The sequence below is a fragment of the Melopsittacus undulatus genome, chromosome 16 (genome assembly GCF_012275295.1).
Source record: "Melopsittacus undulatus isolate bMelUnd1 chromosome 16, bMelUnd1.mat.Z, whole genome shotgun sequence".
NCBI lineage: Eukaryota > Metazoa > Chordata > Aves > Psittaciformes > Psittaculidae > Melopsittacus > Melopsittacus undulatus.
Window position 1 is genome coordinate 2,990,840 of NC_047542.1, and position 27,889 is coordinate 3,018,728.

The 27,889-nt window shown below is 52.1% G+C and overlaps 3 protein-coding genes and 1 long non-coding RNA gene across 5 annotated transcripts; all 4 read left to right on the forward strand.

Annotated features, from left to right (window-relative positions):
* The first annotated feature begins 5,871 nt into the window (after positions 1-5,871).
* Positions 5,872-6,846, forward strand: G0S2 (G0/G1 switch 2). Its single transcript, XM_005143189.3, has 2 exons — positions 5,872-5,973; positions 6,227-6,846. The coding sequence occupies exon 2, from the start codon at positions 6,263-6,265 to the stop codon at positions 6,560-6,562; it is 300 nt and encodes a 99-aa protein (XP_005143246.1). The 5' UTR covers positions 5,872-5,973; positions 6,227-6,262; the 3' UTR covers positions 6,563-6,846.
* A 6,403-nt stretch (positions 6,847-13,249) lies between these two features.
* Positions 13,250-18,281, forward strand: LOC101868862 (corticosteroid 11-beta-dehydrogenase isozyme 1). 2 transcript variants are annotated; one of them, XM_005143222.3, is made up of 6 exons: positions 13,250-13,670; positions 14,250-14,380; positions 14,931-15,042; positions 15,656-15,841; positions 17,096-17,239; positions 17,859-18,281. In XM_005143222.3, exons 1-6 carry the CDS (start codon positions 13,583-13,585, stop codon positions 18,125-18,127), a joined length of 930 nt encoding a protein of 309 aa, XP_005143279.2. In that variant the 5' UTR covers positions 13,250-13,582; the 3' UTR covers positions 18,128-18,281. The 2 variants fall into 2 exon arrangements, with proteins under 2 accessions (XP_005143279.2, XP_030899727.2); XM_031043867.2 differs by lacking the exon at positions 13,250-13,670 and adding an exon at positions 13,698-14,156.
* Positions 18,282-19,957: 1,676 nt separating this feature from the next.
* LOC117437033 (uncharacterized) lies at positions 19,958-21,429 on the forward strand. The gene is made up of 2 exons (XR_004550337.1): positions 19,958-20,164; positions 20,803-21,429. It is a non-coding gene; the product is annotated as an uncharacterized lncRNA (long non-coding RNA).
* A 1,539-nt stretch (positions 21,430-22,968) lies between these two features.
* LOC101873983 (corticosteroid 11-beta-dehydrogenase isozyme 1-like) lies at positions 22,969-27,431 on the forward strand. Its single transcript, XM_034069796.1, has 6 exons — positions 22,969-23,161; positions 24,334-24,464; positions 25,000-25,111; positions 25,199-25,384; positions 25,870-26,013; positions 26,386-27,431. Exons 1-6 carry the CDS (start codon positions 23,074-23,076, stop codon positions 26,604-26,606), a joined length of 882 nt encoding a protein of 293 aa, XP_033925687.1. The 5' UTR covers positions 22,969-23,073; the 3' UTR covers positions 26,607-27,431.
* Positions 27,432-27,889: the final 458 nt, after the last annotated feature.

The following is a 27,889-nucleotide window of genomic DNA, read 5'->3' on the forward strand; positions in this document are numbered from 1 at the left end:
GAAATGGTGATGCTCCACCCTGAATTACTGTAAAGCTGCTCTGTCACACAAACAGCACTGGAAAATCCTACCTCAAAAGCAAGCTGCTTCAATGCATTATCCAAAACAATTCATCCTTTCCAGCCTGGCCCCTGGGACTTGCCAAAGCAGGTAAAACATCACCCGGGATTCCAGGCTCTGCAAGTTCACACAAGACCAAAAGCAAGGAACAGTCACATTTACAGCGTGCCTACTGCAAAGCAATACAGCATGAAGGCAAAAAGCAGCTGTGATCAGCTGAGTGCTCAGGACAGGGGATCCCAGGCATAGTTCTGGGTCCCAATAGGACAGGGGAGCTCAAATGCTGCTGCGGGTTGTACTCTGCTGGTTCCCGCATGTACAGTGTGGTCCTGGGTTCCAGGGAGTGAGGCTGTGTTACAGATGGAGGCACATTGAGGCAGCAGGGATGGCTAAATACAGAACAGTAAAGAAGCACTACAGAAACTGCTGCAGCAATCCTGTGATCAGGGTCAGGGACAAGAAAGATGCTCTCAGGACCTCCAGTGTCTTTCCAGTTTAGCCTGAAGCTAAACTACACCAACCTGTGCTGAGCTGGGGCAGAGCCCTGGGTAAGGCATTCCCTGGACAACACAACAAAGCAGCTCCTGCAGGAAATGGTGCTGTGAGTCATGGGACATACCCTGCTCTAACAATGTGTTAGGGGACAGGACTCTGCTGGAAGCACCTTCTCCAGGATGAGATGCACAACCTGCTCCTGCTCCACACTACACCATCACATCCTCACACCCAGCGATGTTCATGTGGGCAGCATCATTTGAGCTCATGGTGCATGCAAGGTCTCTGCTCAGCACGTGTGTCACTCACTGTCACAAGCTCACACTCTGCAACACTAATACCCACCAAGCCTCTGCAACACTAATACCCAACCAGGCTCCTTCTCTAGGAAGGCTGCTGGAGCCCTGCCACGGGAGGTCAGGTTCCCTGCACCCTTCCTAGGCTCTGAGGTTTCTGATGGAGTGGGATGCATGTGGTGGAGGAAGCACCGAGAGTTCATCAGCCTCAGGCAGCTCCCACTGGGAACTGGGGCATGAACTGGGAAACCATCCCACTCCAATGAGAGCGGTCAGAGTTGAACAGGATGTGACTCCTGGGTGAGTGGCTTTGTTTTACTTCCTCTGATCTGACATTTGCTTTCTGTTTGGATTAAAGGCTCAGGAGCACTTTACCCTTTCCAAGGACACCTTCCTCATGCAGCAGCTTTCCATGTAGCTGTTGAGGTGTGACACCACTTAATCAGCACTGACCAGGCTGCAGTGATCCTGTTCAATCAGCTTTTAACTTCTCTCCCCAGAGCTCAGAGGAACACAAAGCAAAGTGGAAATGAGGGGCAGAGCACTGAGTGCAAGAACACTTAATCTCCTGAAACATAAAACCTCCATTAAGGAAAAAGGATGCTAAATGAGTACAACTGTATAGCTGGGATGAAACCCCAATGCTCTCCATCCTTAGGCGAGGGACAGCCTATGTGCACCTTGTCATGGAAACATAAGGGACAAAAACCTGGAAGGCAGTATGAGACCTGGAGCTGGAAGCACTTAAGCTGCATGGGAAGAAGTCAGGAATAAAACCATGTATCCTTCCACCCAATATTTTCATTTCCCATTTTAAGTAAAACCTGACCAGCAAAACCACCTTCCCAACTCCAGCCCATGACTTAAAACACCGGGTTTGCTAATAGCCGTGTTTTCTCCTAAAAGCATTTCAGGAATTCCAAATGACATTCCAACTCTCATCCTGAAAACCCTACACACGGAGGCCTCAGAGGTGACTGCTCCTCCCCAGCACAGGACCTGCATTATTTGTCCTCCTGGATACTTTGGAGCTTCCTTTAGGCCAGGAACCTTCCTCAACGGCACAAGTGCAATGGGAGTCGCACTGCTTTCTGCTCCTGGATGCAGCTTGCTCCTGCCCATACCTGCTAGAATGTGAACAGAGGGTTTGCAGTGATGTGGTTTGATCCTGCCAGGGCAAAGTACACATGGTTTGCCCCATCCTGGCTCCCGTCCCCAGGCTGGAGCAGGGAGCACAGCCCCTCATCCCAGACCACATCACAGAGCTCATGCTTGTCACGGACAAAGTCCAGCAGGCCCTGACCCTTGTCCACACACAGGTGTGGAAGGTGAGGCAACAAGTCTGTACACCCGAGCAGTGCTCCCACCGAGACGCACTGAGGTGATGCTGTGCCATGTTTTGGGAGCTGTCACCAAGAGGTCAGCTCAGTGTTTTGGCTCAAGTTCCTCTCTACAACCCTGCAAAACCCAAAGCCTGGGCTAATGGAACAGGATCTCCAGTGGCCATCGAGGCCAAGCTGCCACAGCTTGTGGCATGCAGCAGCCTCCCAGCTAGGGCAGGATGGGGCCCCAGACCCACAACTCTGCACAAAAGCATTACAGATGCATGCACGTCTGCTCCAGCCTGAACAGCCCCAGTGTTCTCAGCCTGCCTTTGTATGGGAGGTGCTCCAGCCCCTGATCACCCTCGGGGCCTGCTCTGGTCTCGCTCCAACAGCTCCATGTTCTTATGCTGGGACACCAGAACTGCACACAGTGCTGCAAGTGAGAGCTACTCAAGTGTCATCCTCACACCAGGGTTGCCTCCCATCAGCTCTCCCCTGGAGCTTCCATCACGCACCTGCAGCGTGCCCAGAGCCTGCCCAGGACAGGCATCTGCCATCACAGAGCTGTGCCCCTGCCAAGGGACACAGCTGAAACCAGAGCCGAGCCATCACCAGCCCTTCTGGAAACGCTCCCTGCAAAGGGCAGAGCTCCCAGTGCTCCCATTCCAAGGTTATCCCTGTGCAAGATGATCCACCCCAGCAGGAGGGTTAAACATGGGTTTCTATGGGCAGAGCTGCAGTGTGCCTTCACCTGCAGCCTCCAAAGCAACATGTGAAGCCAGAGCTGGGATACAGAGCATCATCTCCATGAGCTGCTCCAAGCGGATGCACATCCCAGCCTTCCCCAGGCTCGTGGTATTTAGGTTAAGCTTGAGGTGCTTACGCTGCTTGGTAAATTCAGGCAGAGCTCTTCTTCCAGATGACGTTCAAGTCCAGCAGCTCTCCCAGCTCCAAAGCCGGGTTTAATCAAAGTTGCAATTAAACCTGACAACCTCCTTGTGCAGACTCTCCTAAATAAGATCAGGAACAGCTAAAATTAGTCTAATTTAGTGTTAATCATTAATCCTTTTATCCACTCTTAATCCAATTTAAATGTCCACACAAGGAACTTGCACAGACTTTGTTACTCGAATTTGAAACAAAATTAAATGTTATTTAATTAAATCACCACAATCTGAGTGCTGCTGTAAGAGCTGTTTGCCACAGATGAATATCAGCCACTTGGCTAACCCTCAGCATCATCTCTGTGCTCATCCCATGGCTCCACCTCTTTGCACTTGGGGTTTGCATGGGCATCTCCATTGGCATTTAAGGAGTTAAATGTACCTTTCCCGGCCTTCAGGTTGGAAAACAAACTTCCAAATATAAGGTTTAGGAGGGTTATAAATGGCAAGACAAAACCCCAGAAAACAACCCAGAAAAACCACCATCAACAACCTTTTTATAGGCAAAAGGTCACGATTCCAACACTTGCCACTGACCTTTGTTTCTGGGGCTGTGCTCTGCTCTCTGCTGTTTGTGCAGGACCCCAACAGCTCAGCACCACTGAGGACACAGCCCATCTTAACACCACAACTGGCTGGCAGCCTGGCCATGCAGGGATGGTGACCCTCAACTTCCCCTGTCTAATTGCTGTCTGCTCCAGCTAGCTCCTCTGCGATGGTTGAAAACACAGTCTGAATGCAAGCTCTGCTGCCAAGTTGGCAGTGAAGATAAGGACCTTTTATTTCAAGTAGAAAAAACCCCAACCCAGACACTGAGGAGGGACAGACGAGTCTTTAGCAACTTTTACAGCCACTCTTGCAATCAGTTCCCTAAGCACATTCAAAAACCCGAGTTTTCAGCAGCAGTTTTCTCTGCCTGGGCTGCAATGATCTCCCCATGTGGAGGGACGTGCGGGATGTGAGGAGTGAGGGGTGACTCATCCCACAATCACCTAATTACAGGGAACACTGTGGGCTGCAAGGGGCCTTACAGATCATCTACTTCACCCCTTCTGAGTGTTTTAGGGCAGAGCTTGGGTAGGATCAACCCTGCCGGGCAGTTCTTCAGAGAGGAAAGGTGTGCAGATCCTCCAGCACAAGAGAAAAGGGATGCAGCAGTTCCTCAGCACCCACTCCTGCCCCTTTCCCTTCAGCTCCAGCTTGCTTCAGGCTGCACCACATCAGGGGTTACAAACAGCCCTGGATGCCCCTCCAGGAGATCCAGCCTGAGGAGCCACCAGCAGCCTCTGAGCTTCACCTCTTTCCACACAGAGCCAGGTTGGATACAGGGGCTTGGAGCAAGCTGCTCTAGTGGAAGGTGTAGGGTTGGGACTGGGTGAGTTTTAAGGTCCCTTCAAACACAAACCACTCCATGATTCTATCATATACTCACCACTCTTTAAAGTGTTGGGATTGCATCAACCCAACACTATACACTATATGCTGCCCTGGCAGAGCAATTCCCATCATCTCAACCATACAGATCAGATGAGAAATCTTTCCAGATGCATCATCTGCCCTGCAAGAACAGAAGCTCTAAATCTCAGCAGCTTCTTCATGGCTTTAGCAACTTCCATATGCATTCTGGTTCTTCCAGCCTGAGTAGTGGATGTGCATGGAAGGAGCCATGGGTGGGAGCAGATGATGCAACCTGCAGTGTGTTAGTGATGCAATGAGCTCTGGCAGCACGCCAGGGAAGAAATGTGATAGTGTAGCCTTTGGTTTTTCCCCAAAATGGAAATACTCCATCCTTAGATGAATCACAAGCAGTGACACATGGGGGGTTACAGAGTTTCCCCATCAAATGCAGGAAAAGTGAAAAGTTTAACAAGTTTCCTGTAACTTTCACTAGCTTAGGAATTGGATGCCCCATCCCTGGCAGTGCTGGATGGGGCTTGGAGCAGCTGCTCCAGTGGAAGGTGTCCCTGCCTGTGGCAGGGGTTGGAACTGGATGAGCTTTAAGGTCCCTTCCAACCCAAACCAGGCTGGGATTCTATGAATTCCAGCTACTCTCTTATTTCTGAGACATCAAGGTGCTGTCACACATTGTGTCCCCCTTGCCATGAACCCACAGAAACCTTTGACAAACGTCTTTACTCCTTATCCTGAGCAATGCCTTTGTTCATGTCTTCTCTAGGGTAATCACTCGGCTACTTCACTGGGCAATACCTCTGCTATGCTTCACTAGGGCACATTTTACCCTCTTCCTTGCTGTGCTGGAGCAGGCTGTGCCCAAACCCAACCCTTAAACCAGACCCAAACCCTAGACCCAGACACTCGCATATTTTACATGCTGTGCTCGCAGACCCTCACCCTGAGCTCTGCAAAGCTCCTCTAATACATGAAGCGTTTCTTACGGGAGCAGCGTGGAAAAGCATCCATAAGATCCCTGGCTCTGGAATCAGACACTTGGGGGGGGGGGGAGGGGGAAGGGGAGGTTTGGAAAACGGAAAATTTAAAGGGAAATAAAAAGAGAGGTTTTTTTTAGCCTGTCGGGATTAAGGGGCAGGAGCTGCCAAGTGGGGGGGGGGGGGGGAGGAGCGGCTCGTGCTGGCCGCGTGCTCGGGGCACCCCGCCTCCCACCCCCCCCGGGGCCCCGCCTTGGTCCCGCCCGCCCCGGCGGCGATATAAGGCAGCGGCGGCGAGCGGCGGACAGCAGCTGCCGAGCGGAGCTAAGGCAAGGCAAGGCAAGGCGAGCCCGGAGCCGAGCCGAGCCGAGCCGAGCCGAGCCGAGCCCAGCCCAGCCCAGCCCGGACCCGAGCCCAGCCCGGAGCCAGCCCGAAGCCTTCCCCGCCCCGCAGCTGCCGCCTCTGGGTAAGGAGATGCAGTGGGATGAGATGTGGGGTACCAGGGGACGCTGTGCGAAGAACCGAGGGGGTCTGACTGGGTGGAAAGGGTCTGCCCAGCCGGGGGGCCATGGGTGGATGTGTTTTCCTGGAGTGAGCCTCTAGGAACAATCCCAAATCCGAACTTAGAGCTGGGGAAAGCCTGCATTGCTTGGAGAGCTCTGAGCACTACAGGGGAAAAGCAGCTGGGTTTAACTTCTGTCCCTCTCCTTCTTTTGTAGACCTGACATCTTCCAGATCCACTGCAATAAAGAAAAATGGAAACCATGCATGAGCTGATTCCCTTTGCCAAAGAAATGCTCAGCCAGAAGCCCAACAGGAAGATGGTCAAGCTGTACATGCTGGGCAGTGTGCTGGCTTTCTTTGGGGTGGTCATTGGTCTGGTGGAGACGGTGTGCAGCCCTTTCATCTCTGAAGGGAGGCTAGAGGAGGAGAACAGACCTGCCCCGAGGCAAGAGCAAACGCGTCCCCACAAACAGGAGGATCTGGTCTTGGGCAAGAGCAAGAAGCCGGGAGTGATGCAGAGGGCCCTGGTGACCAGGCAGCACGCGTCCTAAGAGCCCTGCACCGGAGGGCTGCCCGCTCAGCAACCAAGCACAAGAGACTCTGCTGTCCCGTTGTCCCTGGTGGTGGTTCCAGCAAGAAGAGAGAAGTGTTGGATGAAGGAGACCGCAAGTGCAAGACTTGGAAGAAGTGAACGGTTATATTTGCTGCTGTGCAGCAGTGGGGAAACAATACCTTTTGTTGGTATAAACGTGCAAAATGCACGGCATGGTTTCTTATTTTTATTACAGATGCATTTTACAACATTTTGCAAGATCAATAAATATTTTATATGGTACCAATGCTCTCGAGCTGTGTTTATTCTCAAAGCCATCCCTGATGTGCAAATAGGGGTCACTGGCACCGCTGGCTCTTCAGCTGGGGTAGCTGAGGGTGCCCAGGGAACAGCTGAGGGTGGTGACTGCACTCCTGAGTCTGTGCTGGCACTGATGGGGTGGCATTTCTGTACCTCCAGCAGCTGATCCCCTTGCAAAACAGTCCAACTCGGATGGTGGGAGAAAGTGGAATTTGCCTTAGGAGATGGACATGCCCCAGGTTGGAGGTGGGGTTGTACGTCATGGGGTTATGTGGGTTGAATGGCACACATTTGTCTCTGCCATGGCCTGGAACTCTTTGAACCCACCCCTGTCCATGCCCCAGCAATCCACTAACAGGCTACGGCTGCCACACAGTTTAAAGCTCATAATTCATTGCCAGGATCCCCCACAAACCCACCACAGCCACCTCGCTGTGCAGAGCAGTATTAGCTTCCAGTATTAGCTTCCACTGTCAGAGAGGTGTCACAGGTGGAAAAACTGAGGCATGGAGAGACACGATGGCAGAGCCAGGCTGGAGGCTGTGGAAACAGAGATCCAAGCTTGAGGGCACTGCCAGCAACATGAGAGCACCTGCGCCTATTTAAAACCCTTTCCTGGGTTTAAAAGGAATCTGTGGCACTGGGGACTATGGAATGTTAGGCCAGAGAGGCAGAGCTAAAAGAGTCTGACTGTGCTGCAGAAGGAAGGGAAGGAAATAGCCCTGCCAGTCATAGCTGTGACAGAAAATCCCTCTTTATGTGCTCAGGGGCCAGTGGGACAGAAGACTGGAGGAGGAATCCCACCAAGTCTGCACAAAACCTCTGTTCAAGCCTTCAATCAAGTGTAACACACCTTTTCTTCATGTGAAAAAGAACAGAGTCCACTTAAAAATGGCCTTTGAGAAGCACTTTTCAGTCCATAAGCAAGCCTCAGGTCTCTGGCAAGGCTGAACAATCCAACGCCTCATTGATACCAATGGAAATCTCACAGGAAGACACAGAACTTAGGCCTGAAGAAAGCCATAAACTGTTGAGCACTCACCATCCTCCCCCAACCATTCCACCTGTTATATGTTTGCACCACAGCCTCAGGACAGGGAAGGCTGACCTGCAATTCCCAGCGGCACACTTGAACTAAATGGTTCACAAATGGATTAAACAGAGATGAGAATCACATCTTTGCCTAAGGTAGCTGCAAACTCTGTTCATCACACATTGGTTCCCAAGATTAGCACTTCTGTACCAGTTCCAGGTGTCTCATCCTGCCTTATGGGATAGGGAAATCTAAATGATGAGGAGATGGAGCAGAGAAGCTGTGGCTGCCCCATCCCTGGCAGTGCTCAAGGCCAGGTTGGACACAGGGGCTTGGAGCAGCTGCTCCAGGGGAAGGGGTCCCTGCCCATGGCAGGGGTTGGAGCTGGAGGAGCTTTAAGGTCCCTTCCAACCCAAACCATGTTGGGATTCTATGAAGATTCCCAGCACACAAATGGCCTCCTCTCATCATGCCGGTGCCCTGCTGCCCACACCCCCTTCACAGCGATCCAGCCGCAGGGTTTAGGAGCTTAAAGCAAAGAGGTTTGTGGAGCAATCAAAATAGCTCTTCCTAAGGCAGCTAATGGGATTAGACAGCTAAATCACTGCACTGCACCGGCAGTTCTGGAGCCACCCTGGTCAAGTCGTGTCCTGCAGATGACAATCTCCTGCCTCCTGACGTCCTACAAGTTCAGAGGTTGTTACTGCCCACATATTAACCTGAAAGAGGAGCCCAAGGGGTCAAGCCTAGGCGGTACCATTTCCACAGAGGATTGTGTTAATGTAAGATAGGCCAGGCTCTCTGCAGGGTGGTGATTCAGACACGTATTCATGGCTGATGTTACCACAGTGACCACCTTTCAGCTACAACGATAAATTCAGTGTGCGTGGAGGCTTAGTAATCCATTCAACACCACTTTAGCTGTGATGAACGACAGACCTGACCAGATGGGTTAGATTAAAATGCTTCAGCAAACTTCCTTGCCTTTAAACCATGGCACGACTTTTCAAACCAGCCTGTTTCCCAGCTCCACCTCCCAATCCTCCCTCACAGCTCTATTCCCCCACCAAATCCTGGCCAGTACAACTGGCACAAATGCAGGCAGCAAACAGCATCCACACACAACAGAGCACGGCAAAGTCATTCCGAAAGTCCCTGTGTGAATTACAGAGACAAATGTTAAGGACTGGGATATACCAGAGAGCAACCAGATGAGCAGTCAGTACTAGTAAGGCCACCGCAGGCAAGCTACACAAAGCATAAGGAGCATTTAAGGCTAAGTTAAATCAAGTCCTGAAGGATTAGCTCTTGAGGAGAGCCCCATGTTGCCCAAAGTGTGAGCTTCATTGCTGAGCTTGCATGAGGTTGATTTCTGTTTCTTCTCTTTAAGACTTGTCTGATTCTAGTTTATCCTGTAAATGTGACTTTTCCTGCTGCATGAAACCCTCAGGGAGACTGCAGCTGATGTGAAACCTGTTGAGTACTTGTACCCATCCTGCAGCACCTCTGCAAAGATCCTATTTCAGCTTGGAACTGCTGTGCAGGCTTTCATCACCTGAAGCTGAAGGCCACCCAAGACCCTGCAAGCTCTCCCTCACAGGCCAATTGCTCCAAAGGCATGAGCCAAATACCTTTCGAGAGCTCTCGCTTGCTATTTGCAGTTTGCACCCTGGGTATTTCAAAAGCTGCCAGGTTAAATTTAGGGGCCCAGATAAGTATATCAGTCTCTGCCACCCAACACCAAGGGGACTGGGAACATGGACAGCAGCCAAGACCCAAAGCAGCCACGGTACCAACAGTCAAATAGCAAGGCAGCAATTCCTGATTTGGTCACATTGGGTGGGAAAATCCCAATGATTTAGTGCTTACAAATGACTTGAACATGACCATACTTTATCTACACCAGCAGTAAGGAGCAGTGTAGTGTCAACCCGAACCCAGTCACAGAGGCAGCAACCCTGGTACCTGAGAGTGTGTTTTCCCAGCGCGGCACAGCCGTGACAGCGATGGTGCTTGCAGGATGTCAGCACCACCTGTGGGACACGGCAGCACGTGGCTGTGCCAAAACACACACGCATCTCTCATGGCTCAACAACACTATGTTGACATACACATCAGCCTAATGTGAGTCAAACCGAGGGCAGCGCTGGATAACAGTGATACTCCTACCTGTAAAGAATCCCAGCCTGGTTTGGGTTGGAAGGGATTTGAAAGCTCATCCAGTTCCAACCCCTGCCACAGGCAGGGACCCCTTCCACTGGAGCAGCTGCTCCAAGCCCCTGTGTCCAACCTGGCCTTGAGCACTGCCAGGGATGGGGCAGCCACAGCTTCTCTGGGCACCCTGTGCCAGCGCCTCAGCACCCTCACAGGGAAGAGCTTCTTTATATCCAACCTAAATCTCCCCTGTTTAAGTTTAAACCCATTCCCCATTATCCTATCACTCCGGTCCCTGATGAAGAGCCCCTCTCCAGCATCCTTGTAGTCCCCTTCAGACACTGGAAGCTGCTCTGAGGTCTCCACACAGCAAAGAAAGGGATTATAGTGTTCATGGTAAAGTATGCTGGGAGAGTTGGCTAAGCAAAACAATGTTTAAGTGTCTACATGCTAAAGGCAAGCGGAGGAGGGGGAATCCTCTGCATTAACAAGGATTTGATCACGAGATGAAAGCAACAAGCATCACTCAGAAGAGAACGACAGAAGTGGTATCCCAATCCCTGCCAAGGGCTGCAGGTCCCGGAGCTGCTTGCAGAAGCCTGTTGGAGCCGCAGCCCTGCCCTGGAACGTGCTCCCTCCAGGCAGCACAGGGCTGTGGGCACAGCAGGGGCTCTCCCTCCTATGCTCTGCCAGCTCGTTGTCAGAACACGTTTCCTTCATCTCTGTGTTTCCTAAATGAGATCCTCCCCTGTGCAGAGCGGCTGGAGCAAGGCCGAGCATCACCCCCTTGAGGAACACGCTTCAAACAGGAGGGATGCAGAAATCACTTCCAGGAGGGGGGATGCATCCAGAATAACCTGGGTAAAGCAGTTTCAGAAGCAACAAGCATCTCCCCCTTGCTCCCACTCACCGGGCTGGAGCAGGACATGCCACTGGGCTCCCTCTGCCAAGGCACTAAGGTTTGGCAGCACAGGGCCAGCACCAGCTGAGATGGGAAAACACTTCTCCATAGTCTCCTCTTCCTCCTGCCGCTCCCCACCCCCAGGAGGAGGTTAAAACCAGTTAAAAACAAGCTCTTACGTTGCAGAAAGCAAAACAAACCCAGAAAAAGCTGCGAGTGGGAGTGAGGAGCAGCAGCACCCTGCAAGGGCAACAGCGGCCAAAAGCAAACCCACACGGCAGCTAAGGGTGGCCAGAGCCTGCAGCACGGCCCCCAGACCCGATGGGGACCATGCCAGCATCCCCACGCTTCATTTCCACGCAGTACACCCTAAATGGCACAGGCAAAGCTGGTGCTATAAAAAGTGTGTATCCAAAACATTCAGTATTTCAGTCATTATCAGCTACTTTGTCTTGCACGAAAACCAAACCCAAACCCACAAGTCTCATTAAGCAAGGCAAGAGAAGCATTTGGCTCCGTAGCCAGCAGACTGCCTCCAGGCCCACGTCTCCCTGTGCTGATGCAGAGCAAGGAGCGTGATACCTTCCCCACATACTTGCAGACAGTGCACAAAGGTTGTCAGTTATTGCTTTACTGCAGTATCCCAACTCCAGTAATAAACAACAATACCTGGAAGGGGTCTCCCTCCCTGCTGGCAACACAGACAAGATCACAGCTGAGGTAAGTGCATTCTTCTTTTCAAGTCAAGGAATTAAATGGTTGCCCCATGATCACAACCCGAATTCAAAGCAAAGGGAGGCAGGAGGCAGCAGAGTGACCAGACTGGTGGTATTTGCCCAAGCTGGGATGAGGGCTTCTCAGTTGAGAATGAAGTTGAGAGGCAGAATAGGAAATAATAATCTATAAAGCAGGAGCAATGCCAGAGAGCCCCACTGCCCTACCAGGTGAGCTGCTAACTTAATTCACCTTCCTTTGGAAGCTGCAATAGGGGAAGAAGATGTCTTTAAATAATTCCTCCTGTCTGGTTAAGGCAGAGGGGTCCAAGAGGTACAACCACAGCATTGTGCCTACATAAATCAGACCATGGTGCAGCCCCTACACTGTAGATGAGGCTCTGGTCCCAACAAACATGTTTTCCCCTAACCAAGAAAGCAGAAGCTCTCACAACACAGCTTCAGGAACACACAAACCTCCTGCAGCATCCCCATTCCATGCACATTGCAGGTACTTGTACTCTGGGATGAAGATTGCAGCGCCAGACCAAAGCTTGCACATCATATGCACCTACTGCATAAGATTGATGGCATTGAACGAGCTGCAGCCAAGACTCAGGGGCAAACGGATGTTACGTGGTGTTTCCTCAGAATATATTCACTTAGAAGTAAGAACAAAGCTCTTACAAAACTGCAAGCAGGAACCACAGCAGCAAAGACCCTTATTTCTTGCAGAAATCAGCAGCCAGGGTTTCACTCCAAACCTTGCTGTGCCCCAATGGCCCCTTTAGAGCCTGGGTGGCTGCATCCCCAGTGATGGGCTCAGCTCAGCCCCTTCTCCCTCATCTGTCTCAGCAAAGCCTTTTTGGAGCTGTTTGGCAATGGTACACACTGCTAGGCCACTGCTCCCCAGCATCGTGGTGTCAGGAAGCTGCTTCAGGGTACAGATCAGCAATGCTGTTCAGTTCTGGTGTCTCCAACGTAACAACATAGAGCTGATGGAGCAAGGCTACGAGGATGCTCAGGGGCTGGAGAACCTCCTGTATGAGACAGGCTGAGAACATTGGGGCTGTTCAGCCTGGAGAAGAGAAGCTGAGTGAAGACCTCAGAGCAGCTTCCAGTGTCTGAAGGGGGCTACAAGGATGCTGGAGAGGGACCCTGCATCACGGACTGGAGTGATAGGATAATGGGGAATGGGTTTAAACTTAAACAGGGGAGATTTAGGTTGGATATAAAGAAGCTGTTCCCTGTGAGGGTGCTGAGGCGCTGGCACAGGGTGCCCAGAGGAGCTGTGGCTGCCCCATCCCTGGCAGTGCTCAAGGCCAGGTTGGACACAGGGGCTTGGAGCAGCTGCTCCAGTGGAAGGGGTCCCTGCCCATGGCAGGGGTTGGAGCTGGAGGAGTTAAGGACCTTTCCAACCCAAACCAAGCTGTGATCACAGCACCTTTAATGCAGATAGTGCTGGCTGTCCCCCCACAGCACAGCAGCCCCAGGTACCTGATCCCCATCACCCATGCACCCAGTTGAGATGCCAGCGGGAATAAAAGGCGCTGTTTAACCACCTGCACCGGGGCTGCCTCTGATGTTCTCCAAGTGAAACTTGATGCTGCTCAGCAAAGACACACCTCTTAGGGTGTTGTGCAAAATTCTGCATTTTAACGGAGGACAGGAAATATGAAAAGAGCCGGGCAGAACCCAACCGGCACCGCCGGGTAGGCCGAGGCTCTGCCACCGAAGCCCAAGGCTTTGCTTTGCTCAGCCAGACAGACGTGACTTTTCCAGTGCTTTGGAAGCTGCGGTTCCTTCCCTAACAGGTTTTAAAGGATTGGCATCGCTGCTTCCCTCTGCAGCAGCTCAGCAAGAGGGACTTTTCCTTCCCTTCGCTCTTCATGCTTTATTTCCTGGCTCCACAGTGGGATGGGTCGGTTGCAGAAGATTCTCATTCCCTTTTTGGGACTGGTTTTGGCCTTCTGGTTTTATTCTGCGAGGGAGACTTTCAAACCGGGTAAGTATTAAAAGTGAATCTGTCTTTAAGGAAAACTGTTTAAAGCCACATTTGAGTGTTTTGTATAGAAAGTGCAACAGAGCTCGGATCAAAGCATGTCTGAGCCTTTGTGTGGTGGCTGATACTGGCAAGTTGTTTTAACAGAGCTATTAAATCAAGATGAGCAAGGAGTATGTACAAATGCTGCCTGAGGGAGCAGGTGAGGCAGTGGGTGTGAGAAGAGGGCTCTGGACACTCGATTCTCCATTGTGTAGCAGAAGAATTTACAACCAGGACTTCTAAATGTTGGATTCTGAGTTCTGAAGCATGCACTTTGTGGGTGACTATACTACAAGAGTCAGGGTGGTGATAAGCTGTGTCCTGCCTTGTGGAACAAGGTGCTGTCCCCATGTCACTGCAGGCAGTGAGAAGCTGCTTTTCCCAGCAGATGGAGGAGATGCCCTGGTGCTGGACCCTTTGTAGTCACAGGCTCACTGAGCTTCCAGTGTACGTACTCTGAAAGGTGTTAGGGGAGGTTTTAATGTATATCTTTTCTATGTAGCATTTGGATAAGTTAAACCCCTGTACCTTGGTCCGCAGAGATGCTGAAAGGGAAGCGGGTGATTGTCACTGGAGCAAGCACTGGAATTGGAGAGGAGATGGCGTATCACCTGGCACGGATGGGATCCCACATCCTGATCACAGCACGGACAGAGTCCAAGCTACAGAAAGTAAATGGCAAGCTGAGCACTCACACATGCATGCTCATGGCAGTGCACACACTGACATGTGAAGGCCAATCTCGCATCACAGGTAACACACACGAACATATGCACATGTAGTCACCATGGCACAAATGCCAGACAGGCACAGTCACATTCATGGCTACACATCCTCGTGCTGCCTGGGGCTCCTGCCTGCACAGAAGTCCCTCTCCTGCAGATACATGTGCTCTGCATAGCACATACTATGATATTTGAACTTGCTTAGTTATGTACACATAGGACCATACACACAGGCTCCCTCAGCACACACACACCCTCATTCCATGGCAGTGATATACAACCTCCTGCCCACCCTACACACATGCAATTCCAGCACCCATAAAGAGCCAGACTGCCTTGGGTAACGCATTCACCAAAGGAACCTGTTTTTAGGCTCCCTTTGAAGCTCCCAACACTCCAAACCACATCCCAGGGAACACAGACACCCTCTTTTGCTACCACACCAGGTTCCCTGAGGCAGGGCAGTGGTTTCTGATGCATGCTGTTGGTGTGACAGGTTGTGGAGCGGTGCCGTGAGCTGGGAGCAGCATCAGCACAGTACATCAGCGGTACCATGGAGGACATGGCCTTCGCCGAGCACGTGGTGAAGGAGGCACAGACCTCACTGGGTACGTTCAGTGACAGTGGAACATTGCATCTCACCTTGGACATGTGCCTTTCTGCCACGTGCCTGCTCAAAGAAGTGGGTGAGATAGAGCTGGGGTGAGACAGGAGAGAGTTTTCCCCCTAATTCTGCCCCTTTCAGACCTGGCTCCATCACTCAAACTGAACTGCGCTCTCAATTTCAGCTCAGTGCCCTCATGACATCCTGTTCCTGTTCCAGTACCACAGCCCTGGATTTCATCACCCCCAGCCACTGGGTTCTGAAACCATCAGGCCCACAGCAACCCTGCTATTGCGGTCATGGGTCACAGCTGTGGAAACGCAGTATTTCAGCTCTGTGTGGAGCACTTCTCCTCCCCGGGCCCACAGACACCTCCAGGGTGACCTCCCTTGCTCCATCGTACTCGTGTCTTGAACCAACAAAACCCCAAATCACAACCAAATATTTACTAGCAGCCACCATCTGGCCTAAACCCCTGCTCTGGAGATGAGAGGCCACAGCTCTGACCCCAAAACCTCATTTCTTTTGGTTACATTTACTCTGCTCCCAGGGAAGGCTCTGGTTTATGGCTGTAGCCCTTTCCCACCCAGCACTCATGCTTGTTCCTCTGCTTACAGGAGGCCTGGACATGCTGATTCTTAACCACGTCGGCACATCATACTTTGGTTATTTCGATGGAGATGTTGGGCACATCCGAAAGCTCCTGGAGATCAACTTCCTCAGCTACGTGGCGATGACCGTGTCAGCCCTGCCCATGCTGAAGGAGAGTGAGGGCAGCATCGTGGTGGTCTCATCCATGGCAGGTGAGTGGGGAGCAAGGTAGGTGACACAGGATGCAGGCAACAGACACAGTGGGCTGATTTTCACACATGGCATGCAGAGTCCCTGGCATTCTAAAGGAGCCATAACTGCTTAACAAACCCAAACACCCCCACACGCAACCTAAACCCGTATCTATTTTGCATTTTCTCAATGGAATTGCTTCTCTGATACAATCCAATCACCCCCGTGTGCTTTTTGACAAGCCCTATAATTAAATCCCACATGCTGGTGTCAGGGCCATTAGAGCAGCAGAGCTCAAACACCCCCAGTTTTGGGGGAGGAAAGCGGAAACGCAGTGATTTCGCACTGCATCAGTTCTCTGTGTGTCCATCTGGTTTGGTAGGTCAAGTTCCTGCTAATATTTGTGGAGGGAGTTGTTGACTGACTCTATTCACAAAAACATGACTCTGTTCCATAGATTTCTGTTAAGTCAGGAAACTAAATTACTAACAGATGTCCCCCCTCCCTGCCCGTATGTGGGTTTGTCTTCTGATCAGCGCAGCATCCAGAGAGGAGTTTAAACTTTGCTCCATCTCTCCCCCCTGAGGGTTTCCGAGTTACTGCGGGTTGCTCATACCCTGAGCAGAGACAAGACCCGTGGCCTTAAGAGCTTAAAAGAGCTGGAAGCCGGTGGGAATATTAACACTGTTGTTCAGGTGGAGGGTGACATTTTACTAACAGTAAAGTTTGCTTCTAAAGAGTTCAGAAGAGGCCATGAGGGCTGGAGCAGCTCTGCCTTGGAGCCAGGCTGAGAGAGCTGGGCTGGGGCAGCCTGGACAAGAGAAGGCTCCTGAAGGGGAGACCTGAGAGCAGCTCCAGTGCCTAAAGGGGCTGCAGGAAACCTGGAGAGGGGCTTGGGACAAGGGCCTATAGGGACAGGCCAAGGGGAATGGCTTGAACCTGCCCAAGAGAGGGGAGACTGAGCTGAGCTCTGAGGCAGAAGCTGTTCCCTGTGAGGGTGCTGAGGCGCTGGCACAGGGTGCCCAGAGAAGCTGTGGCCGCCCCATCCCTGGCAGTGCTCAAGGCCAGGTTGGACACAGGGGCTTGGAGCAGCTGCTCCAGTGGAAGGGGTCCCTGCCCGTGGCAGGGGTTGGAGCTGGAGGAGCTTTAAGGTCCCTTCCAACACAAACCAGTCTGGGATTTTACCCAGAAGGGCGTTTATCTGATGAAGGACAAAGGAGAGGTTCAGGCAGAGCAGCCTTCCATGCTATAACAGACCTTCACTCTGTGTGCAGGTAAAGTTGGGTTTCCTTTTACGGTCCCCTACTCTGCAACTAAGTTTGCCTTGGATGGATTTTTCAGCTCCCTGAGGCAGGAATTCCACATTCAGAACATTAATGTTTCCATCACTCTCTGCATCCTTGGCTTCATCGACACTGGTAAGATCAGTGCTGTTTGGTCCAGGTGCTGAGCATCACCTCAGCTTCTCATCCTGCCCTTCAACTCCCTCTGCTACTATTTCTCCCCTTTAACTGCTGCTGCTTCTCCTCTAGGCCACTGTTCCTGTGCGAGTGTGTGATTCTACCTCTCTCCCTCCAAAACCCACACTCATTGGTGGTTTCTGCCTCTTGCCCCTTGCTATGTAAAACCCACCACTACTACAACCTACAATTCAGTTAGTGCAAGTGTTCAAGGCCAGGTTGGATGGGGTGTGAAGCAACCTGCTCTAGTCGAAGGCATCCCTGCCCATGGCAGGGGGTTGGAGCTGAATGAGCTTTAAGATCCCTTCCAACTCAAATCACTCCGTTATTCCCTGTGCCTCCCATCTCCCATTAACGCCATTCAGTGATGCAACAGCGGGTGGGAAAGCAAGCTCTGCATGCACCGGGCAGCCGAGGGGAGCCCGATCTCATGCAGACAGCTCCACGTTTACCGTTTACAAGCCCTTCTTTACCGGCTTCCCGTTACCGGACGCACCCCTGGGTCCCAATGCTCGCTCTCCCCGGCGGTGCCCGTTCCGGTGCCCGCAGTGATGCTCCCGTTCCCCCCCCCCCGCAGAACGCGCACTGCACGCCGCCGCGGACGTGCTGCTCGTGCCCGCGGCGCCTCGGGCCGAGTGCGCGCTGGAGATCCTGAAGGGCGGCGCGCTCCGGTACCGGGAGCTCTATTACCGGTACGGCTCGACCCGACTGCCGCTGCTGCTGCGCGACTGCGCCGCGGAGCTGCTGGAGAGCATGGTGCGCAGCCGGTACCGCCTGGACCGCATCGGATCCGGCCAGCGCCGCCAGAGCCCCGCGGACGGAGCTGCGGGTTCGCCTCACCGGTAGCGCAGGTTCCCCGGTGCAACACCCTCCTCTGCCGGCGGACACCGGTCCTGCCTCCGTGCCGTGGGGCTGGATGGGATGGGGGGTCCCTTCCCGGCATTCCCGGAGGAGGGAACAAGGGAACAAACTAGTTATGGAATAAAAGTCTCTAACCCAACTGTGCGCTCGCTGCGGGGTTTATCCCTTCTTCTCCACCAGGATGCCCCTGACGCCTTCCACAGGGAAGCAGCATCCTTGTGAAAATCCCTCATTGCTTCACTTTAGGAATAACTGCCTTTCAGCCTGTTTTTTGCTGGTTTTACGGTCAAATTAAATGCACTCTGCTACCCAAACAAAAATTCCCAAACTTGGTAGATTATTACACAAACATTATAACTGGAAGATGCCTTCTAGATGCATGGAGCTGCTGCATTGATACCCCATTGATAGCCCATTGATAAGAGCTCAGGCACCACGAGTGCTGCACATGGAATGCAAAACCCTACAGCACTTCTTGGGAACCGGCAGCAGTGCCCAAGCTGATGCATTTACATCTCCAATGGATCCAGCTACCTGCTATAAAAATCTTGTCTTAGCCATGATCTAATCCAATTAATGTTACTTACAATTGATTAATATCAAGAGGCAATAAGCAAGCAGCGCTGGGTGCGCCGGGGAGTCTGCGCTCCACCAAGGACACACACCGTGATCTTTGGAGTATAGTCTCTTCTGCTTCTCAGTCTTGGGTTTTAGCCAATCCTGTTGTCTTCTTTACCCGAATGTGGACATGGCCCTTTCCTTTGTTCTGTTCTTGTTTGCTGGGGTCTCTCTCCGGTGAAGACATTGATGAACTTTCTTAGCAATGTATTAACAGAAAAACGCTTACAAGCTTCACCGTAGTCTTAACATTTTGTTCTATACCTTATATAGTTATTTGCCTAGTACCCAAGCTTGCAGCATCCTGTAACAAAATGTATCTCTCGGTTATCTAACCTCCTTAGGCCAGTCAAACCGTTAAACGGAAGCCCCCTTTGAAAAACAAAGCGACTGATTAGGAGAGATTATCCCCTTTGTTTCTCCTTATTGACAGGAGCACTTATGGTAATCACGGTCACAAAGGAGGGCTGGTTTCACACAAAGTCCTATGACCACAAGGACGCCTAAATTCCTGACACGAATCGTTCCTATTTCACACACCTAAGCCCCAACCATTACTTATCCCGAGATAAAACAGTGGCAGCCTCCCCAAACCCTTCCCATTGAAGCACTGCCCAGGATCTGTTTGCTTCTCACTTTCTAAGACGAACTCGTAGGTTACCCTGAGTTCACCTGCACAAACCAGCACATGCAGAGCGGATTTTGCCCTTTGAAAGTTTGGACTAGAGGAAGTCCAGGGGAGGCCATGGAGCTGCTGCGAGGGCTGGAGCAGCTCTGCTCTGGAGCCAGGCTGAGAGAGCTGGGCTGGGGCAGCCTGGACAAGAGAAGGCTCCTGAAGGGGAGACCTGAGAGCAGCTCCAGTGCCTAAAGGGGCTGCAGGAAAGCTGGAGAGGGGCTTGGGACAAGGGATGTAGGGACAGGCCAAGGGGAATGGCTTGAACCTGCCCAAGGGGAGACTGAGCTGAGCTCTTAGGCAGAAGCTGTTCCCTGTGAGGGTGCTGAGGCGCTGGCACAGGGTGCCCAGAGAAGCTGTGGCTGCCCCATCCCTGGCAGTGCTCAAGGCCAGGTTGGACACAGGGGCTTGGAGCAGCTGCTCCAGTGGAAGGGGTCCCTGCCCGTGGCAGGGGTTGGAGCTGGAGGAGCTTTAAGGTCCTTTCCAACACAAACCCACCCAGAAGGGCATTTATGTGATGAAGGACAAAGGAGAGGTTCAGGCAGAGCAGCCTTCCATGCTATAACAGACCTTCACTCTGTGTGCAGGTAAAGTTGGGTTTCCTTTTACGGTCCCCTACTCTGCAACTAAGTTTGCCTTGGATGGATTTTTCAGCTCCCTGAGGCAGGAATTCCACATTCAGAACATTAATGTTTCCATCACTCTCTGCATCCTTGGCTTCATCGACACTGGTAAGATCAGTGCTGTTTGGTCCAGGTGCTGAGCATCACCTCAGCTTCTCATCCTGCCCTTCAACTCACTCTGCTACTGATTCTCCCCTTTAACTGCTGCTGCTTCTCCTCTAGGCCTGCTCTAGGGCAAGTAAAACCCACTGTTCCTGTGCGAGCGTGTGATTCTACCTCTCTCCCTCCAAAACCCACCCTCATTGGTGGTTTTTGCCTCTTGCCCCATGCTATGTAAAACCAGCCACTACTACAACCTACAATTCAGTTAGTGCAAGTGTTCAAGGCCAGGTTGGATGGGGTGTGGAGCAACCTGCTCTAGTCGAAGGCATCCCTGCCCGTGGCAGGGGGCTGGAGCTGAATGAGCTTTAAGATCCCTTCCAACTCAAATCACTCCGTTATTCTTTGTGCCTCCCATCTCCCATTAACGCCATTCAGTGATGCAACAGCGGGTGGGAAAGCAAGCTCTGCATGCCCCGGGCAGCCGAGGGGAGCCCGATCTCATGCAGACAGCTCCACGTTTACCGTTTACAAGCCCTTCTTTACCGGCTTCCCGTTACCGGACGCACCCCTGGGTCCCAATGCTCGCTCTCCCCGGCGGTGCCCGTTCCGGTGCCCGCAGTGATGCTCCCGTTCCCCCCCCACAGAACGCGCACTGCACGCCGCCGCGGACGTGCTGCTCGTGCCCGCGGCGCCGCGGGCCGAGTGCGCGCTGGAGATCCTGAAGGGCGGCGCGCTCCGGTACCGGGAGCTCTATTACCGGTACGGCTCGACCCGACTGCCGCTGCTGCTGCGCGACTGCGCCGCGGAGCTGCTGGAGAGCATGGTGCGCAGCCGGTACCGCCTGGACCGCATCGGACCCGGCCAGCGCCGCCAGAGCCCCGCGGACGGAGCTGCGGGTTCGCCTCACCGGTAGCGCAGGTTCCCGGTGCAACACCCTCCTCTGCCGGCGGACACCGGTCCTGCCTCCGTGCCGTGGGGCTGGATGGGTTGGGGGTTCCCTTCCCGGTATTCCCGGAGGAGGGAACACGGGAACAAACTAGTTATGGAATAAAAGTCTCTAACCCAACTGTGCGCTCGCTGCGGGGTTTATCCCTTCTTCTCCACCAGGATGCCCCTGACGCCTTTCACAGGGAAGCGGCATCCTTGTGAAAATCCCTCACTGCTTCATTTTAAACTACCTTTCAACCTGTTTTTTGCTGGCTTTACGGCCAAATTAAACGCACTCTGCTACCCAAATAAAAATTCCCAAACTTGGTAGATTATTACACAAACATTATAACTGGAAGATGCCTTCTAGATGCATGGAGCTGCTGCATTGATACCCCATTGATAAGAGCTCAGGCACCACGAGCGCTGCACATGGGAACGGGCAGTAGTGCCCAAGCTGATGCATTTACATCTCCAATGGATCAGCCACCTGTTATAAAAATCTTGTCTTAGCCATGATCTAATCCAATAAATGATATTTACAATTGATTAATATCAGAGGCAATAAGCAAGCAGCGCTGGGTGCGCCGGGGAGTCTCCGCTCCACCAAGGACATACACCGTGATCTTTGGAGTATAGTCTCTTCTGCTTCTCAGTCTTGGGTTTTAGCCAATCCTGTTGTCTTCTTCACCCGAATGTCGACGTGGCCCTTTCCTTTGTTCTTATTTGCTGGGGTCTTTCTCCGGTGAAGACGTTGCTGAACTTTCTTAGCAATGTATTAGCAGAAAAACGCTTACAAGCTTCACTGTAGTCTTAACATTTTGTTCTATATCTTATATGGTTATTTGCCTACTACCCAAGTCTGCAAAATGTATCTCTTGGTTATCTAACCTCCTTAGGCCAGTCAAACCGTTAAACGGAAGCCCCCTTTGAAAAACAAAGCGATTGATTAGGAGAGATTATCCCCTTTGTTTCTCCTTATTGACAGGAGCACTTACGGTAATCACGGTCACAAAGGAGGGCTGGTTTCACACAAAGTCCTATGACCACAAGGACGCCTAAATTCCTGACACGAATCGTTCCTATTTCACACACCTAAGCCCCAACCATTACCTATCCCGAGATAAAACAGCGGCAGCCTCCCCAAACCCTTCCCATTGAAGCACTGCCCAGGATCTGTTTGCTTCTCACTTTCTAAGACGAACTCGTAGGTTACCCTGAGCTCACCTGCACAAACCAGCACATGCAGAGTGGATTTTGCCCTTTAAAAGTTTGGACTAGAGGGAGGCCAGAGGAGGCCATGGAGCTGCTGCGAGGGCTGGAGCAGCTCTGCTCTGGAGCCAGGCTGAGAGAGCTGGGCTGGGGCAGCCTGGACAAGAGAAGGCTCCTGAAGGGGAGACCTGAGAGCAGCTCCAGTGCCTAAAGGGGCTGCAGGAAACCTGGAGAGGGGCTTGGGACAAGGGCCTGTAGGGACAGGACAAGGGGAATGGCTTGAACCTGCCCAAGAGAGGGGAGACTGAGCTGAGCTCTGAGGCAGAAGCTGTTCCCTGGGAGGGTGCTGAGGCGCTGGCACAGGGTGCCCAGAGAAGCTGTGGCTGCCCCATCCCTGGCAGTGCTCAAGGCCAGGTTGGACACAGGGGCTTGGAGCAGCTGCTCCAGTGGAAGGGGTCCCTGCCTGTGGCAGGGGTTGGGACTGGATGAGCTTTAAGGTCCCTTGCAATCCAACCCATTCTATCATTCCTGGCAGGACAAGGGTACAAAGGAACAGCCTAAAGTCCAAAGCAACACTTCCCATTAGTTTAATGTTTGCTGAATCACCGGAAGCAAAAAGGAGGGCCCAGCAGATACAAGCAAAAACGTGTGCAAGGTCAGAACCAGTTCGACACTGCCATCACTCCCCACCTCGCTTGCCACCGGCTGAGGCATCCACCTCCCTGTAGGCAGAGCTCTGGAGCTTGTCCTACTCCTGCCTGTACTTCTGCAGAGGGATGGGTCTGATCCTGAAGATTCTGATCCCTTTGCTGGGACTACTACTGGCCTACTATTTTTATTCAGCTCCCGAGGACTTCAATGAAGGTAAGTCATTGGAAAATCCCATTTAAAACAGTGAGGCTGCTGCTGGAGCACCAACATGCACCCACATGGAAGAGCACTGGCTGTTGGAAGGGCATTTCAAAGTACACATGGAAAAGCTGGAGCACGGGAGGGCTGAGGGCTGGGAGAGGAGCACGGTTAACACCCAGTGCAGGGGTCAGAGCACTCTGCACCACACAGGAAAGCTCCTGGAATTACAAGTGGGTCTGATGGGATGCATGGCTATCAGTAAATGCTCCATCCCTGGCAGTGCTCAAGGCCAGGCTGGACAGTCTTGGGTGACATGGCCTAGGGTGAGATGTCCCTGCCCACAGCAGGAGGTCAGAACTGGATGATTTTAAGGTACTTTCCAACCCGAACTATTCTATCATTTGATGATTCTGGTTTCAGCTCTAAGTTACTTTTGTCCTTCCTAGTAGCCAGTGCAAGGCTGTGTTTTGGCTTTAGTCTGAGAACAGTGCTGATAACATGACAGTGTTTCAGTTGTTACTCAGGACTGCTTACTCTGATCAAGGACTTCTCAGCCTCTCGTGCTCTGCCAGTGAGGAAGGGCACAAAAGGCTGGGAAGGAACAGAGACAGGACACCAGACCTGAACTAGGCAGATGGGTATTCCATGCCACAGCACATCATGCCCAGCACAGAAACTGGGGGGAGGTACCCAAAAGAAACCGCTCAGGTCAGGCTGGGCATTGGTCAGTGGGTGCTGAGCAATTGCATTGTGCATCACTTGGGGTTTTTTCCTTTCCCCTGTTGAATTTTATATTCTCTCCCCTTGGTATTTCTCTTATTATTAGTAGTAGTGTATTATACTTCAGTTGTTATGCTCTTACTTCAACCCATGGGGTTTAAATTCTCACGATTCTCCTCCCCATCCTGCCTGGAGAGGGGAAAAGTGTGCAAATGGCTGCATGCTGCTGAGTAACCTGGCCTGGGCTTAAACCACAACAGCAGCCTGATCTCAGTAAAGTATTGACTTAGGAAACATGCACTTTCCCACTCTATTTGTCAACCCTTGCCATGTCCAAAAGCCTTCCCAGGCTGGCTGCAGAACTCAAGCCTCACACATGCTCCCCATTGAACCGGGATTAACAACCAAGGGTGAGGGGAGCAGTTGGTTTGTGCCAGCTCCAAGCTCTGCATCCTCCTCTCCAGAGATGCTCCGTGGGAAGCGGGTGATCGTGACCGGAGCCAGCACCGGCATTGGGGAGCAGATGGCTTATCACCTCGCACGCATGGAGGCACATCTCCTGCTCACAGCGCGCACGGAGGCCAAGCTGCAGAAAGTAAATGGCAAGCAGAGCTCGTGTCGGGCTGGCAAACCCCATTCACAACCCTGAACCCCACAGGCACAGATATCCACCCTATCCCACAGATCCAGCATGAGCCTGTTCAAACACACAGACACCCCTACCGCAACAAATTGTGTGTTCAAAGCTGATAGCACAGCACTTCTTTCTCTGCAGTCTTCAGCTGTGAATGCTCATCATCACCACTGGTCTGATCAACCTTTGCCCTTCCTCAAAGTCTGAACTGGTTTTGCATCCTGTATAGAGCAAATCAAAGTTGAGCAATCATATTCCTATTTATAATAGGAAATATTGGTACTATTAACTCTGCAGCCAGAAACGTTTCTCTGAGCAATGTTTCTCCTCCCATAAAGGCACAAAGGCTTCCAGTGGGACAGGGGGACAGCTGCCCATCCACCCCGAAACAGATCAGCCTTCATGGGATGGGGTGGCCCTTGGAGGGGATTCCATTGCCAGTGGGATAGGGGTCTGTGGAAGGGAGTCTATTGCCACCACTGTTCTGTCACTGCAGGTAGTGAAGCGGTGCCTGGAGCTGGGTGCTGCGTCCGCCCGCTATGTGAGCGGCTCTATGGAGGACACCAAGTTCCCCAATGTGGTGGTGAAGGAGGCTGAGAACACCTGGGGTAGGTGCTTTGGGACCATCCCAGCCACCAAAAAGCTGGTTTGTTTTGAGATGTTGGTTCCTAACAGCAAACACACTCTGCTTGCAGGCGGCCTCGATATGCTCATCCTAAATCACATCGGTTACAGCTACTTCAACTACTTTGATGGGGATGTTGGGCACATCCGAAAGATCCTGGAGACCAACTTCCTCAGCTATGTGGCAATGACAGTATCTGCCCTTCCCATGCTGAAGGAGAGCAATGGTAGCATCGTTGTCCTTTCATCCATGGCAGGTGAGCACACAAGGGGCCAGGCTCTCCCTGTCCACATCCCTTCCTCTGCCTGCAGGGGATCCCTGCTGTAGCTCCTTTTCAAATGACAGAATAAGGACCATATAGCAGAAAGCTACAGGCCACTGGGAGTCAGGATTAGTACAGGATTTATCCTGGATGCACAATTTGAGTCCTCTGGGGGGTTTATATTCCATGCCTTCTTCTGCCAGTCTCTTTGCACCCACTAATCACCTTCATGCACTGAAGTCAATGATAACACCACTGCATGGCCACATACAGGAAGGCATGAACAGTATTGCCCACAACTGAAGGTACTTCATGCCATATGCAACATTCCTGCATTTATTCATTACTGTCAAGCATTCATGGCAGCAAACTCCAGCTCCCTAAACCTCAATATTGTAGCTACTTGAAGGGCAAGAGGAAGGGAGAGCCATGCAGCCTGGTCTGCCCACTGCACAAAACCTGATGTGTCTCTGTTCCAGGTAGAATCGGCAGCCCATTTATTGCTCCCTATAGTTCAACTAAGTTCGCCTTGGAAGGGTTTTTCAGCTCCTTGAGACAGGAATTCATCATTGAAAAGGTGAACGTCTCCATCACAGTCTGCGTCCTGGGCTACATTGACACAGGTGAGCTCAGCATCGCTGGGACCCCATGACAATGCATTTCCAGGCAGAGCCAAGTCAAGCCCATGACCTGCCCTCCAGCCCCAGGCTGCTCAGCACCTTGCTGGAACCCAGGCTGCCGGGGCTGTGCAGCCATGGAAACAGAACTCCAGCTCCTTAAAGTGTGGTCTGAAAGCTTTGACCCTGCTACCCTTGCAGTAAACCCATGAAGTTGGGGCTTCCATCCTATGGTGACTCAAAGAGGTAGAAAGGAATGGGAAGGCCATTGCTATTATAGTTTTAACTACTCTAAGTAGGACTGATGCTCAGTGTGCTGGAGGAAGCGAGTGCCCACGGCAGCCCCTCCATCTGACACTGCTCCTCCTGTCCCTCCAGAGAACGCAATGAGAGCAGTGTCACACGTCGTGCGGCATAAACCAGCACCAAAGGAGGAATGTGCACTGGAGATCATCAAGAGCGGGGCCCTGCGCCAGCGGGAGCTGTACTACCCACGCCATACCATGGGCAAGATGCTGCTCCTCCACACCATAGCCCCCGACTTCCTCGACTCCCTCATCAGGGACAACTATAAGGTGGAAAACGTCAAAAGACCATAGCCCCCATGGCAGGGAACATGCCAGGACACCTTAGGCCAGACATGAGGGGTTTGGGTGTTAATCTGGCTACTTGGGTGCCCTTTTCCATGCCACCAGGAGAGCCCCATGCTGATGCACCTGGCAACCTGAGACAGCTTTAGAGAATCCCACACTGGCTTGGGTTGAAGGGACCTTAAAGCTCCTATAGCTCCATGCAGGGACCCCTTCCACTGGAGCAGCTGCTCCAAGCCCCTGTGTCCAACCTGGCCTTGAGCACTGCCAGGGATGGGGCAGCCACAGCTTCTCTGGGCACCCTGTGCCAGCGCCTCAGCACCCTCACAGGGAACAGCTTCTGCCTAAGAGCTCAGCTCAATCTACTCTTTCAGTATAAAACCCTTCCCTCCCTTGTCCTGTCCTTACAGCCCCTTGCCCAAAGCCCCTCTCCATGTTTCTTGTAGCCCCTTTAGACACTGGAGCTGCTCTAAGGTCTCCCTTAAGAACCTTCTCTTCTCCAGGCTGAACAGCCCCAGCTCTCTCTGCCTTTCTAGAATGCACCAGAAGTCAGTAACACACAACATTAAAATATCCTTTTTAGTAGTGAACTCTTGGCTTTTTTCTGACCAAGAGGCTTCTCCAGAGAAGCTCCTGACAAGCAGGATCTGCTGCAGCATCCTGTTCACCAGCAGGTTTCCTGCTCAGCCTTCCCACACCAAGAGCCACAAAGGCAGTGATGCTGAGCCACGGCCAGAACCAACAGTACAAAGCACCCAAGGCCACAAGAACCTATTTGAACCATGTCTCTTCTCTTTGGTCATATATCCCTTCTAGGCTGGTCTTTGTAAAAATAAACCCTGTGTTACAAGATCTCTGCTTTTACTCGCGTTCCTTTCCAAAGGGCCCAGAGCCCTCACCAGCACCCAGCTGGTTAAACCCACCTCTCTGCATGATTTGCATTAACACAGCTTTCACTTCTCTAAAGACCTTAATGAATTCCTGGCCATTGGTGACCTCTCCTCAGCTGCCCATACACATTTTTTTCCCCTTTCCAATCTGCAAAAAGCCTTAAAATAATAGCATTAGTGTACTTCCCCAAGCATGGATTTCTCTACCCCAAAGCAGCTCGGGAAGATCCAGTCACCAAATGCCACAAAAGCAGCTCCATGAATCAGCACCCGACCTCAGCCTGTTGGAGACCACTTGAGGGAGATGGCCCAAAAGATAACCGAGTTCTGCTTCGAGAGAAGCTGGGGACATTGGGGTCCCAAGATAAGCCAAATCCCACTGCAAGGCTGGCCCCTGCGCCC

Bases quoted from the DNA above. Each gene is read 5' to 3' on its own strand.
- G0S2 (XM_005143189.3), top strand. From the start codon at position 6,263: ATGGAAACCATGCATGAGCTGATTCCCTTTGCCAAAGAAATGCTCAGC.
- LOC101868862 (XM_005143222.3), top strand. From the start codon at position 13,583: ATGGGTCGGTTGCAGAAGATTCTCATTCCCTTTTTGGGACTGGTTTTG. The intron at 13,671-14,249 runs GTAAGTATTAAA...CTTGGTCCGCAG, and splicing joins GAGGGAGACTTTCAAACCGG to AGATGCTGAAAGGGAAGCGG. The intron at 17,240-17,858 runs GTAAGATCAGTG...CCCCCCCCGCAG, and splicing joins CCTTGGCTTCATCGACACTG to AACGCGCACTGCACGCCGCC.
- LOC101873983 (XM_034069796.1), top strand. From the start codon at position 23,074: ATGGGTCTGATCCTGAAGATTCTGATCCCTTTGCTGGGACTACTACTG. The intron at 25,112-25,198 runs GTAGGTGCTTTG...CTCTGCTTGCAG, and splicing joins GGAGGCTGAGAACACCTGGG to GCGGCCTCGATATGCTCATC. The intron at 26,014-26,385 runs GTGAGCTCAGCA...CTGTCCCTCCAG, and splicing joins CCTGGGCTACATTGACACAG to AGAACGCAATGAGAGCAGTG.